Source organism: Alosa pseudoharengus, unplaced genomic scaffold, assembly GCF_046254945.1.
Source record: "Alosa pseudoharengus isolate Yale_2024_CS ecotype anadromous, Long Island Sound unplaced genomic scaffold, YU_APseudo_1.1 YU_APseudo_1.1_scf_1, whole genome shotgun sequence".
Lineage (NCBI taxonomy): Eukaryota > Metazoa > Chordata > Actinopteri > Clupeiformes > Clupeidae > Alosa > Alosa pseudoharengus.
The window spans coordinates 10,868,819-10,883,726 of NW_027468564.1; the positions used below are offsets into that span (position 1 = coordinate 10,868,819).

Genomic DNA, 14,908 nt, shown 5'->3' on the forward strand with positions numbered 1-14,908 from the left:
GACAGCCCTAGTTATTACTCATGCACAAGCTTGACCACCTTGATTGGCTGATGATTGTAACGCGGGAATGATTCCAAACACCTCCCTTACAATGATGAGTGACAGGTGACAGGTCTGAGAATGTGTGCGCTACACAAGGACGGAAGATGATGAATAACTGAATAAAAAGGCCTAGCCTAAATGAATCAAGGGTAAGGCCCCTTAAGACCAACATACAAAAAAAGGTGGTCCTCCTAGCCCCCCCGCTGGACTGGACCCCCCGAAAGGAGGGTTGGGCAGACACAGTTTTCTGTGAATATCTCGAGAACCGTAGGGCCTAGGAGGACCACCTTTTTTTTGTATGTTGGTCTTAAGGGGCCATGTCAACCCATCCCATTACCACTTATTTCATGTATAGGTGTTTTCATCACAATATCTCTGGCTGACATGGTCAAAACTGCACGAAATTGAAAGTCTAGGATCATTATGACACCCTCCGAATGCATGCCAAGTTTCGTGAACTTTCGTTCATGGGGGGCCTTACAATAAAATAATTTATGTGTACATTTAGTTACCGTACACCAACAGAGTTTTCTGTGAATATCTTGAGAACCGTAGGGCCTAGGATGACCAATTTTTTGTGTAGGTTTGCTTCCAGGGGTCATGTTAACCCATTCCATATGCACACATGTGCATAAACAAATACACACGCACACACACAGGCACATACGCAGGTACACACACACACACACACACACCCACACACATAAACATGTACACGCACACATGCACACAATTCAAGAATTTCTCAGAATTATGAACAGGCAAGATGGGAGTGGGGTTGTATAAAATGAAGTTTACGTGTGAAATCTATCATGTTTTTGTAATTGTTGTCTAGCAGATACCAGTGAGAATTGAGTGTGCATAATGCAATTTAGTGAGACAGTTATAATCATATATGCCTTTCAGCGTGATTTATTTTTGTGGAAAAAATGTGCTGGACTGGGCGGCGGTCATATTTTGTACGGCTCTGCGGTACATCTAGTTCTTATAAACATTGGACAATAACCTCCATCATCAAATTGTTTTTTTTTTTTTTTTAATCTGATACCACATGGTGCAGTACACTTATGTGATCACAGAATTCATAGTTTACCCACCTCTTATTTTACCATTACACTGATCGTATGATGTGGATTGTGATGTTTACATTTATGTTGTTAGTTTAAGTAAGTATCGCAAATGAAGGTACAATAGTATAGGTACTGTAAATCGTATACAGTAATAGGGTACTACTGTAAATGATGATACAGTAGTAAGGTACTGTGAATAAGGAGACAGTAATAGGAAACTATTGTAAATTAATATACAGTACAGAGACATAAACAGACACAGCTAATCATTTCAATTGCATCACATGTTGCTAGGTAAATCATCAGCTACAAGGTTCTTAACAATTTTCTTTCCGCAAAGTTATGTCACGTAGGCTTCATCTCATTTGTCACGTAGGATGCAACTGTCAGGTCTACAGGAAAACCACAGACATTTGCACAAGCACATAATTTTTCCCTGAGTTGAAGAACAAAGACAGGATTTTGCAGACGCTCTCACAAACTCTAACCTACAATATGCCCAAAAACATCATCTATACCATAAACATGACGATTATACAATATAGTTGAAATTCTGTAAAGAAATGATCACAATATACAGCGCCCTCCACATGTGTAGGGACCCCTGGTACAAAAAGAGCATTAGAAATCCACTTTTGGCAACTCATCTCATACTATAGTATCAAAATGCAAACAACAAGGGGAAAACCTACATTGAAGGGTACCACATTTATTCTGAAGAAAAAAAAATGTCTCAAAAATGTCTAATTATCGGCACCCCTATAAAATAAAATTTTATATTTAAAACTGCAAACATAATCTGTATAGAATTGTGGTCAGGGCAAATGACTGACTTTAGACTTTAGGCCTATATGATTGTCACTGATTACAGTGTTCCATTTTTGAATGTGCTCAGCACTGGCTCTCCACAAGGCTGTGTGCTGCTGAGAGTCCAGCGCTTTCTGTATAGGACAGCATAGGACTCCACAAGTCCTGTGCCGAGAGAGAGATACACAAAGTACAAATCTGTCTTTTGGATTATTGTTTGCAGTTTATCCACCTCTGAAATATCAGAAATAGTTTTTCCACCTCCCAGAAGAGTTTCTTCACCAATTGCAACTTTTATTCAAACATCAGACTGTATTAGCCTATACACATTCACTATATGTAGCCTATTCTCATCCACACTCTACAAACAAATTGGTATTCTTATAAACATTGGACAATAGCACCATCATCATCTGAATGTCTTTTTGAAATATGCATACCACATGGCACAGTGCAATAGTTTACCCACCTATTATTTTACCACCCCATATTGTATGGGAACAACCAAATGTAAGTTCAGATGCTACAGGCTACACACCACATTACTGATGTGGCGTGTGATCTTCTATTGTACTTTTTTTCTGTGAGCGGAGAGGCCTACACAATCATTGGAGGCCTACACAAGCACCATTTTAGACTGCATTTTACAAAACGGACATGTGACTTCTTTAAACTCAAAAATTAATTCTGAATAGACTCACTGGGACGCAATATACGGCCTAGACAAAAGTGAACCATTACACACCCCGAAAAATGTAAAGTTGCTCATTTAAAATGTCTCAAAGACAGGCTAGACTGATTGCAGACAAAGGCTACTGAGATCTCTCTTCTCGGATTGTCGACCGTGGCAAATAGCAACAATTCCCAAGAATAAATCGCAAAAACAAATAACTGGTAAGAAATGCTACTCTGATATTGTGCACTTGATCACATCGTTCCACCATTGATACAACGTAATGTAATTTCCGTTAGACAAACAACGTTATAGCCATAGAGTGCAGTAGGCTAGTCGTATCCTTCTTAATAATTAGGCAATGTTACTAAACAGAATAAACAAACAGTATTGTAGGTCTACTCACCACGAAATTGGTTCTTGTAGTAAAATAGCAAGTTTCCAAGACGACTACATCCAACAAAGCCTGTTCGTCCGTTACACGTCTCAACGAAGTGACAATAACTGTAGGCTGCAACCTTTTACTTTCGATTTGAGTGTAAGCGTCAGTTATGCGTCTGTCGGACTGGAGGTAAAACCATAGACATAATATACATAGACGCCGCATTGGCTGCTGGAAACAAGAAATGCGGCCGCCATCTTGGACCTGTCATACTCCTCATTGCGTTGCAGCAGAAAACACAAGATGACAGCACTGTGCAGCATGTTCCTGCTCAAATCGGCGGACCATACTCGGGGGATTTACTTTTCACAAGTAAGATTTAACATTACCGTACTATTGGTTGTATTTTGTATTTTCGAACAATGTGGCCTGTATCATAGCTACATGTATGACCTTTGCAGCAAAAAAAACTGCGTGAAAATCTGTTCGGTATTCAGTGAGATATGATTAATTAAGTGCGCTGACAGCTCATTGCACCGGCCAAACAGATTACACTGAGTGGAGTGGATGACCGGTCCAAGATGGCGGCTCCAAATCTCGTCAGCGCTAGTAGGGAGCAGCGGATGCTGCGTCTATGTATATTATGTCTATGGGTAAAACCACTACTGATTACTAGGCCCCGAAGGGGAGGGAGGGCCGTAAAAAGTATGTAATATATTTTATTTTACCTGGATGTTTTAATTTCCTAATTAAATGTAATAATAAATGTCAGATGAAATGTAAAGTTAGTGTACTAGCTGAATAACTTGGTCGATTGACTAACTACATTTGACACATTTGCCACAAAAGGATGACTATTTCTCACCCACCCCACCAGTTGAGTGTCAGTGCTAGTGGTGGAGTGCAAGAGCAATGCAGAACAGTTCCAGAGGATCCAGGACTATATAGCTAGAGAAATTAACAAATGATCAGACACCATAGTATGCATGCAGTCATGCCATGTACCTTAAACTTAACCTTTAAATTGATTGCATAAAATAAATGTATTTGGCTTGACAAGTGTTCTGCCGGAAACTGCAGCAGAAAACTGGTCTGACAACAAAGAATAAATCACAGCATGCTAAATCAAGTATGTAACTGCACTGTTCAGTTTGCAGAGCATACACATAGTTCTAGAAGACTAGGGTAAATATGATGATGAACAGTAATTGTCAGTATTGTTCAACCATCATGTTTCAAAGCTGCCACCATCATACCTGTGCCAAAGAAAACTGCTCCATCCTGCTTCAATGACTACCGCCCTGTGGCACTGACACCCATCATCATGAAGTGCTTTGAGCGGCTTGTCATGTCACACATCAAATCCATTCTCCCCCCCACCCTGGACCCCTTCCAGTTTGCATACCGAGCCAAACGGTCTACAGAGGATGCAATCTGCTCTGCCCTCCACCCAGCCCTCACCCACCTGGAAAAAAGAGACTCATATGTGAGATTGCTATTTATAGACTTCAGTTCTGCATTCAACACCATAATACCACAACAACTCATCTGCAAACTTGACAAACTGGGACTCAGTACCTACCTCTGCAACTGGCTACTGGACTTCCTCTGTCAGAGGCCTCAAGTAGTACGTGTTGGCAACAATACCTCAAGCAGCATCACACTGAGCACAGGGGCCCCCCAAGGCTGCGTGCTCAGTCCGCTGCTCTTCACCCTGCTGACGCATGACTGCACTGCAACCTACAGCAATAATCACATAGTGAAATTTGCTGACGACACAACTCTGGTGGGTCTCATCACCAAGGGCGACGAGACTCAATACAGGTTGGAGGTCGACCATCTGACCACGTGGTGCAGGGACAACAACCTCCTGCTGAACGTCAGCAAGACCAAAGAGATTGTTGTTGACTTCCGGAGAGGTCACACCCAACACCTGCCACTGACCATCGACGGTGCTGTGGTGGAGAGAGCGAGCAGCACCAAATTCCTGGGGGTGCACATCAGTGAAGACCTCTCCTGGACCACCAACACTGCATCACTGGCGAAGAGAGCTCAGCGCCGCCTGTACTTCCTGCGGAAACTCAGGCGAGCAAGTGCTCCACCAGCCATCATGACCACATTCTACCGAGGCACCATTGAGAGCATCCTCTCCAGCTGTATCGCTGTGTGGGGCGGAAGCTGCACTGAATACAACAGGAAAGCCCTGCAGCGCATAGTGAACACAGCTGGAAGGATTATTGGTGCTTCACTCCCCTCCCTGAAGGACATTTACACCACCCACCTCACCTGCAAGGCGACCAAAATTGTGAGTGATGCAAGTCACCCCGCTCACAATCTGTTTGATCTACTGACCTCTGGGAAGAGGTACAGAAGCCTGCGCTCCCGCACCACCAGACTCACCAACAGCTTCATACACCAGGCTGTTAGGATGCTGAACTCTCTCCCCCCTCCACCCTCAGCTACATAACATCCTGGACATTGGACCCACAATGGCCGCCTTGCACTACTCCACTTGCACACTTGTACACTTTGCACACTTTGCAACTTGTTGTTGTTGTCCTGAAAACACAACACTTCTGCTGCTCTTACATAACTTGCACCACTATGCCACTTTCTTTCTTACTTAGGTCAAACAGAACTACCTCAGCCTTTTATTGGCCTGACTTTGCACTACTATTTTATTGACTGTCTATGCACAAACCAAATTTTGCAACCAAATTTTGCTGCTCTTATTTCTTCATTGTATGTGCCCTCTTATTTACTTATTTTTTGTTACTTGAATGTTATGTTTGTCTGTGGACTTAAATTGGTAAAATATGTCTTGTCTTCACTGTGGCATAGTGAGAAACGTAATTTCGATCTCTTTGTATGTCTGGAGCATGTGAAGAAATTGACAATAAAGCTGACTTTGACTTTGACTTTTGTTCAAAAGAGGTCACGCCACAGAAAATCACAGTGTTTTATCATCAATTTGTCAAGTCTTCTTTTTTTCAACATTACACCTTGATTTTATTTCTGAAAATATGTAAAATCCATTATTGAACAATATATTAGATTTATTTTATTTTCATTCACCTTTGTGTCTCAGCGTATTCACCATGATAATTGATAATTTACAATTTTTATATGCAATAGAGGTCAGAAAGAAAGAAAGATACAATTGAACTGAAGACAAAATATAAAACTGAAGGTAAGGTACATTTGGTGATGTCAGTAGGTGTCAGTATTGTTCAAAAGAAGCAGGTTCAGTTGTGAGCTTCCTCCAAACCTCTTGGTTTTCTTACTGTAATTGCACTGATGTTCAAAAGCACATGTCAATAAATTACTTCATGACAAATTACATTCAAAGAGAGAAAAAAAGTAGAGGTTATGGCCTTTGTCAAAGTGAGTCCAACTCCAGGGTTCACATCCTGAACAGAGAGAGATTTAGTGACCATGTCTTATCCCAGTAACTCACTTCATCACATGTCTGTCCTTGCCATGGTTAAGATGTGTCTCTCTGAGACAGTCTTTTGGCCCCCCACTGTCGACTTCAAGGTGGTGCATGGCTGGAAGGCGCTAGGGTTAGGCATGGGTTAGGTGCCTTGAAGTTGATGCCTGCAGCGCTGCCTTGAAGTTGATGGTGGGGGTTCAAAAGACCATCAAGCCTCTGACACAATGGGTGCAAGTTTGACAGCACCGTATGCCGACAGTGTGGCCAGAGCAAAGTCAGACACACAAAGTGGGCAGAGTCAGGTTGAGCACCATTCATCTTCAAGGATTATAGTGTTTCTGGCCAACCCAAGGCCATGTCTGTGTTCAGTATTCAGTAAGTAATCAACAAAAACAACGACACGTAATCAGTACACAACAAACTCTGTGACTCATAGTGCTCATGTGGTACAGTATGTGTAATGCTGTAACTGATGATGAATGAAAAATATAGGCAGCATTAACAACACATTAAATGTTATACCATGTATGTACAAAATCTCATTTAGTTCTCTCCAGTTCTGGATTGGGCCATACAGGCTAATACAGTGTATGTGCCAGATGGGAAGGTTGAGTGTTTGTGTGTAACCTGTACACCGATACAACTAAACACCAAAGCACATGGGTATAAATAATACAAGTTTTTTGATGATAAGCAAATGAAACAATACATTTTGCCGCCTAGCCTCATAGACTCCCATTCATTTGGGACTCACAATCCGCCCCTATTAGAACTACAGTTTCAATAGAATGGCAGTCAATAGGAAGTGAACAGGCTCTCCGTAAACAGGCTCTATTCAGATCGATTCAGACATCAAAATGTCTGGTTGTTCCGTGTTCAGGTAGTTTTTGCAAACTTTTGTCGTTAATCCGTTTGCATAGCTTGACAAAGTTCCGGCTCCATGCTGCATGCACATCCATCACTGTTTATAAACAGTAAAATGGTCTATAACAATATGGGTGAGTTTGATTGCGTTTTTTGCTGACAGCACATGTGCACTGAGCGAAGTCAGACGCACAAAGTGCGCAGAGCCGAAGTTAATTAATAAAAGATGGATAGATCAGAATTTAACACTGGTTGCATGTGATTGGTTTATTGAATTTCCCTTCACCGGAAAGGTCCCGCCCATTTCAGAATCCCTGTCTTGGCGTAGCTTCCAGCTATCTATATCGCCACCAAAGTCTATGCATGTAGCCTCCCCCTTACTGATACAACTAAACACCATAACCCCCATCCCTCCTATACACATAGCCCATAGGATCCTATAACTGCTAAGAATGTAAACATGAGTGGACCGAGTAGGCCAGAGAGGATAGCTGCTCTTGCACTAGAGTAATGCATGAGGAACATGAAGGGGAGTCCATACACAGTTATAGTTAATAAAGAATATGTATTTAATAATTTAGAAGATGTCAGTATAGTGAGGACATAGTAAAAATGCAGTGCAAGTAGACTGTTAAAAAAAAAATCAAAATTCAGATGGTGGGAGGAAGCCCATCTTCTGGGTGGAACAAAGGCTTTCTTCGAGTCCTGCCAATCAAGGAGGGCCTGCCACACCTCCTACATCCTCAACCTGCTGGAGAGACAGTCACATCTCAGTCACAAGCTGAGTGTTCAGGGCTTGAGGTGTTAGTGCTGTTACTTGATGTATAAGTATAAGTATATAAGTATATATACTCTTTTGATCCCGTGAGGGAAATTTGGTCTCTGCATTTATCCCAATCCGTGAATTAGTGAAACACACTCAGCACACAGTGTATACACAGTGAGGTGAAGCACACACTAATCCCAGCGCAGTGAGCTGCCTGCAACAATAGCGGTGCTCGGGGAGCAGTGAGGGGTTAGGTGCCTTGCTCAAGGGCACTTCAGCCATGCCTACTGGTCGGGGTTCGAATCGGCAACCCTCCGGTTACAAGTCCGAAGCGCTAACCAGTAGGCCACGGCTGCCCCCATAATGTGTTTATAGTGGGGAGGAGAGTCTGTTACACTGGCTTAGGATCACAGATGTTACAGGTCTGTTAAAAAACATCTAGACACATTCATAGTTGGGTGAAGGGACATATGTGTATGATAGATTTGATTAATTATTACTTTTGTCAATTTTTCATATCCCGAAATCATCAAAAAAAATCACCTTTTAATGTTCAATCATCAGTGATGGCGTCTGTAGTATGTTATGTTCTCTTCTTTCTGCAGAATATGAGAAAAATCAGAATGTACAAACCAAAACACGCCACAAAGTTATTGGTACCGACTTTGGTACAACTTACTTAATTGGTTACCAAATACCTTCTCTTCTAACACTTCTAATAATCCAACACACCTAACATACACTTCCCTCCTTCCCTCCTCCTACCTCTGCCTCCTTTCACTTGACTAATACTTCTTCACCCTCATCCTCTGGAAGTAGTATTTATTGTTGTAGTATTTATTGTTACCAATACGGTTTCCTCTCCATTGCAGTTGAATGTAGAAGAAAATTAGCGCTTAAACTAGGTTCAGGTAAAACAGTGCTGTTGAATCACTGCATGTATTGTATTTTAATTGAATTATGTGTTTCATTTTCCTTGAAAGTTTTTGGTCCCATTGTTAAATTAAAAGTGGTGTGAAGGTGATGTCAATAATTACCTGTAACACACTACAAAGAAAATACCCATACAGATCATCACCAGACCCAAAGCCACAGCCACCTTTAAAGCAGTGTAAAATCCATCTGTTGAACATTCACAAGGATGAAACCATCCTTCTACAAAAGATTAAGAAATGTGCATTAGTTAAAACAAAAACAAAAACATGCAAAAAACAGAAACATGTATCGTTGTACAATATCTTAACATTAGAAATTCAGTTAGATTATAAAAGTAGAGAAAAACTGAAACACCTTTAAAGTGAAACATGGTCTCCTTCATTTTGTTAGCTCCAGAGACTCTACATATGTATTTGTTGTTGTTCTTTTCCCACTTGTTCACAACCAGGCGTCGTTTGACTGTCAACCCGTCAGAGTTCCACTTTGTGGGGTCAGCTGATAGTGTTCTCCCCTCACTGTCCAACCAATCAACAACTGGCTCAGGGTTCCATCCAGAAGATTCACACACTAAGATGAATCCTTCACCGTCAACGTTATCCAAATAAATCACTGGCTGTGAGCCTGTGCCTGATTGTCAAAAACATATTTTTGGTTAAAACAATATTTTTTGAAACCCTCATAAATAGTTTTGTACACACCTTGCTTGATCAAAAATAGTGTTTGTGGTGTGAAATACAATAAACCAATGAACGCACTCTCTCTCATTCCCTCTACAAGGTGTTTTTATACCTTGGTGAATTGATTTTCCAAAGTGAATGTACTTCTGCGCTGTTGTAATGTGGGGCTCGAAATGCACTTGAACCAAACACTTAGCGATATGCTTTTGGCTTACATCAGCTGTTGATTAGCAGCAGCTTTAAATTTGCAATTAGGGATATAGCGGTATGAACATTTAACCTCACGCTTATAGTGACCAAAATGATCATGGTTTTCAGTATTATCATGGTATAAAAAGACGCAGAGTGGCTACATGATACAGTACACGTTTTGCGGTGAAAATGTTCCGCCTTTTAAAATAAGGTAACCTAATCCAAATCACAGTTCCATCAATTAGACAACAGAATCAGTAGGGTACCATTTTTCATTGTACCAGGCCTTCTGTATGTCAAAAGCAAGCTCGGATGAAGCTGGGAAGGATTAAACACACGGTTTCCACACCGTGGTAATCAACTGCAATAATTATGATATTTGAAATAAAAACGGTAATTGTTATCGTCAACATTTTTACAATTATACCGGTAATCGTTACATCCCTATTTGCAATCTGGCATGCAATGTATGCAGAGAATGGGAGGTCCACATATTAAATATATAAATTATTGGTACTTACCAATGACATTGAGTTTTATTACAATATCATCATAGTCTTTAGATACTATTAAGCATTTGTATTCTCCTGAATCAGTTACATCCAGTTGTTTGAGGAGCAGGGATGCATTTCCTTTCCTAAGCTCTTCCTTGAAGAGGGATGTTCTGCCCCTATAAGACGACACTTGGTTGGTATTTGCATCGTTGCGGTCTTTATAAAGGTGCACTAAAGACCTCAGTCCTGTCTGGTCCAGTCTGAACCACTCCACAGTCATCCCTTCAGCATTCATACTGGGCTTCAGGGAGCAGGGAAGGACCAGGTCTTCACCAGCAACAGCAGAAAGTGCATTTGGACCAACTACCTGGAAATTCCCTAAGAGAGAGAAAGAGAAATGTTTGTAAATGAATGTTCAGGATAAAGATATATTACTGTGTATTCTACAGTATCAAGCCATGCAAACAGATCATTCTAAAAAATGCTGCCTTTTCCCATACTCCATTTTTCAGCCACATTCAACACAAAATGTTGGGATGTCATTTCTGTTCTTTTGTACAATTCTAATTCCTGTTCTTAACCATAAGATGGTATAACCATCCAGGCTAGGATAACTGACTTAATGAGAATGGAACCATGTATATCGATAAATGTAGCTCTTAGATTGCACATTTAAAATTACATGTTTTTGTCACATTTGTACTTCATTGTTTTTATATATATTTTTGGTTTTTTGCCTTTATTTGGACAGGACAGTGGAGAGTGACATGAAGTGAGTGAGAGAGGGAAATGGGGTGGGATATGACCACAGCGCCCCCCGATTTAATGGATTCTTGATACAAAGTAATTTAATTTATAAGTATAAGTATATATACTGCTTTGATCCCGTGAGGGAAATTTGGTCTCTGCATTTATCCCAATCCGTGAATTAGTGAAACACACCTAGCACACGCACAATGAGGTGAAGCACACACTAATCCCGGCGCAGTGAGCTGCCTGCAACAACAGCGGCGATCGGGGAGCAGTGAGGGGTTAGGTGCCTTGCTCAAGGGCAGCCGTTTCCTACTGGTCAGGCTTCGAACCGGCAACCCTCCGGTTAAGTCCAAAGCGCTAACCAGTAGGCCACGGCTGCCCCTTAGGTGTGTGTATGAGTGAGAGTGAGTGTGAGTGGACACATGGGTCAAATAGAAACACATAAAATCTGTGTCCTACCTGAGCTGCTGCATGGGAGAAGCAGAATCACACAGACACAGAGCAGGGCTCTGGACAAGAAGCCGGACAAGCACGCCATGACTGAAAAAATGTAGAACACTCTGATTAACATTTAAATTACAACCCTTTCTTTGCACCTGTGGTGGACAATGCTCCGTTCATCTACCAGGTCCAGTGAAAAAAGATAAAATTCCATCAACAGAGGCATCTGAACTTTCCAAGTCATGATAAACAAGATCAGTTCCGGATTATTTCTGATGGCCAGTACACCAATGCACATAAAATGAATGATTTTATATTGAAATTTTACTTTTTGACCCAATGCTTAACAAAACTAAACCTCCTGTGTAGCACTTCAGCTGTTTACTTGTTTACCTGTTTACTTTTTACTTCCGCATTGTTTACCTGTTTTCCTTTACTGCACTGTTACCAGTTTACAATTACTCCTGCACTGTTTCATCAATGCTTTTGCACTGCTAACACCCAAAACTGCACAATATATTTATTTTTTATTAGGGCTGTCAATCGATTAAAAAAATTAATCTAATTAATTACATACTCTGTGATTAATTAATCTAAATTAATCGCATATATAATTTAAGTATTTTAAATATTTAAATTCAATGAATCATTGAATAATCAGCATTAGTGACATTAAAGTTCAAAAACTCTTTATTATTATTTTCACTGTTCAAATAATGGCCATAATAATCTATGATATGACCTAATATGCTGAGGAAATAAATTCAAAAGGTCTTCGGGAAGAAGTTTTTTTTTCACATACAAGGCATTTCAGGCCACAGATATATCCTAGTAACCTGGCCCTAGCCAGATGAATGTCGTTCCGCTTAGCTCAGCCTAGCTTCACTCACATCCATCTGGAACCTCTTCCATTGAGAGTGATTTCTCCAACCAACTTTATGGTTTAGCCAATCAGGACGCAGGGCGGGAGTTTCATAGATGTGACATAGCGTAGAAGCGACTGTGAGACTGTTATCAGCGTCACGGGTTGGCTTCGATGTGAGTGGTTGAAGTAGCACGTCAATAGATGACGGACAAGTGGCTTATTCAATCATATGCAAGCATTTTTTGATTAGGTCCAGCCTTCTGAAGCAACACTTCAATGGATCGGTTCCAGATGGATGAGTGGAGCTAGGCGGAGCGAAATTCATCTGGCTAAGGCCAGGTTAATATCCTAGGGGACACAATGAAAATAAATTAACACTCCCCTCAATGTCAACACTTATTTCTTTGCATTGATGTGCGACTATAGTTGATGAACTCCGGTGATATGCAAATTCCTTGCTGCAGACATTGCAAAGGACTTTATTTTCAACACTTTATTTTTACCAACACCATCAGGCCATTTTTTAAAAGTAAATGTTCCAATCAATGATCCAGGCAGCACGTTTTCTTCTCTCTCCTTCATTTTACAGTCTAATTTTTACTGACTAGAACGGCTCGGGGTCAAAGGTCATACGGAATCGATTAATCTGCACTAATTTTTTTAATCAATTATTTTTCCTCAAATTAATTAATCGAAATTAATCAGTTATTTTGACAGCCCTATTTTTTATATTCCATAAAGTGCCCATAAACCTGTGCAATACACACACATTATTATTATTATTATTATTATTATTATTATTATTATTATTATTAGTAGTAGTAGTAGTATTATTATTACATGCACAATATATATATATGAGAATAGCTATAAAATGTATTAGTTTTGCGTGTTTTTCAGACAATGGGACCTGGTGAACTTCTCAAGGTAAACAGTAACACTAAAGCTACATTAAGATTTTTGGAGGAAAAGAGACCTGCCCCAATAAGCAGCATTGGGCCAATAAATCACACAATGATCCAAATCACACAGCCAAACAAGGCAAGAAATGGTTAACAGAGAACAATATCAACATTTTAGAGTGGCAGAGCCAGAGTCCAGACCTCAATGCAGACCCGGATTGCTCTTAAAAAGGTACAGTCTAAAGTCATTGGTGAGCCATGAAGAGGCTTGGTAGGTATATGACTCATTTTGAGAGCTGTGAACGCAAATAAAGATGGTTCTATTGATTATTTAAAAAGGATATGAATCATTTTGGACGTGCCATTTTTTCATAAAAATGTTAAAAAACGCTTATTTTTTTGATTCCATGTTTCTCCCACATTTGCTTGCAACCTTCTGGCATGTGACAGTGTCATTTCCAGTTAGAACAAACATATTGGTCAAGAGAAATTTAATATTTGCCAGGGGTATGAATAATTTTGTTCTTAACTGTATACATATGTGTGAACCGGTATGTCCAGGCAGGCTTGTATAGAGACCTTCATTTGCATACCATGCCAACCCTGCCACCTTGTGCCTCACTGCCCCTGTGTAAGACACCACCCTGCCCCTTAAATCTGATGCCATGATACAACATCAAATCATAACATTGTTAACCAAAGGAGTACCTCTGCTCTTGCTCATTTCATCTAACATTTCTCAGCAGACCTTACGAGGGGACAGCTAGATACACAAAGGTTGAATGTAATTTACTTCATCACAACGTAAAATTGCAACAGTGTGCAAATGAAAATAAGATACATTTTACTGGGTCCTGTGGATCCTTAAAAAGTCTTAAAATGTTGTAAATTTAGTTTTCACTGACCTGATCATGGAACTATACACTCATTCCGTCGTAATAATCAAGGAACGTTGCAAACATACCATAGGCACAGCAGCACAATAATAATAATAATATCATGCAGCACCTGAAGATACCTGACAGATAATTGTTTCCTACCTGAGCTGCACATAGACTTGTATGGGAGAAGCAAAACCACACCGACACAGCAAGGGTCTGGACGATTAGCCGGACAAATATGTCATTACTGGAAAATAGTTGAATAAGCCGTCCAATAAAGGATTTTTAACATTTAAATGAAGCCATCTATTATGACCGTCAACTTAAATCTGACAGGAACATGTTTCCTTGCGTCATTTAGACTGTGCCATCCGTTCAGCTACCAGGTTGATCTGTTTTGTTTTCGTGTAGGATCAACTGCAGATAACTGGTCTGACTGGTCTGTCACATTACAGTGGAAAAAAGTAAACAGCATTATGGCCATTTCTCTTTTGCTTGTGTGCTTGCATGTTTATGTATGTTTTTGTTTGTGTGTGTTAATGTGTTCACCAATATGTAATCAGCTACTACTTAACATTAGGCTAGGTCCCATTGGTTGCTATATTTGGTTCAGGTTGATTTTTCATTTTGACAGGAAAAGTGTTCTGCCGGGAACTGCTGCTGCTGCAAAAAAAAAAAAAAACTGGTCTGACCACACTGTCACGCTCCAGAGGGTGAACACTGAAAACAA

General features: G+C 40.4%; 2 protein-coding genes across 4 annotated transcripts in view; both read right to left on the reverse strand.

Moving 5' to 3' along the window:
- LOC143136730 (butyrophilin subfamily 3 member A1-like) overlaps positions 1-3,127 on the reverse strand; it is a 53,742-nt gene extending 50,615 nt beyond the window's left edge. Inside the window, exon 1 of the mRNA XM_076297430.1 lies at positions 2,999-3,127. The gene's annotated coding sequence lies outside the window, so the exon portion shown is untranslated. The remainder of the gene's footprint in view (positions 1-2,998) is intronic.
- Positions 3,128-7,816: 4,689 nt separating this feature from the next.
- Positions 7,817-14,578, reverse strand: LOC143137131 (butyrophilin subfamily 3 member A2-like). Of its 3 annotated transcripts, none has more exons than XM_076297564.1 (7): positions 14,338-14,578; positions 11,549-11,629; positions 10,364-10,714; positions 9,328-9,600; positions 9,075-9,159; positions 8,581-8,636; positions 7,817-8,022 (listed from the first exon to the last, which is right to left on the reverse strand). In XM_076297564.1, exons 1-6 carry the CDS (start codon positions 14,348-14,350, stop codon positions 8,621-8,623), a joined length of 819 nt encoding a protein of 272 aa, XP_076153679.1. In that variant the 5' UTR covers positions 14,351-14,578; the 3' UTR covers positions 7,817-8,022; positions 8,581-8,620. The 3 variants fall into 3 exon arrangements, with proteins under 3 accessions (XP_076153679.1, XP_076153678.1, XP_076153677.1); XM_076297563.1 differs by having other exon boundaries at positions 7,817-8,019; positions 9,075-9,192; XM_076297562.1 differs by having other exon boundaries at positions 9,075-9,192.
- Positions 14,579-14,908: the final 330 nt, after the last annotated feature.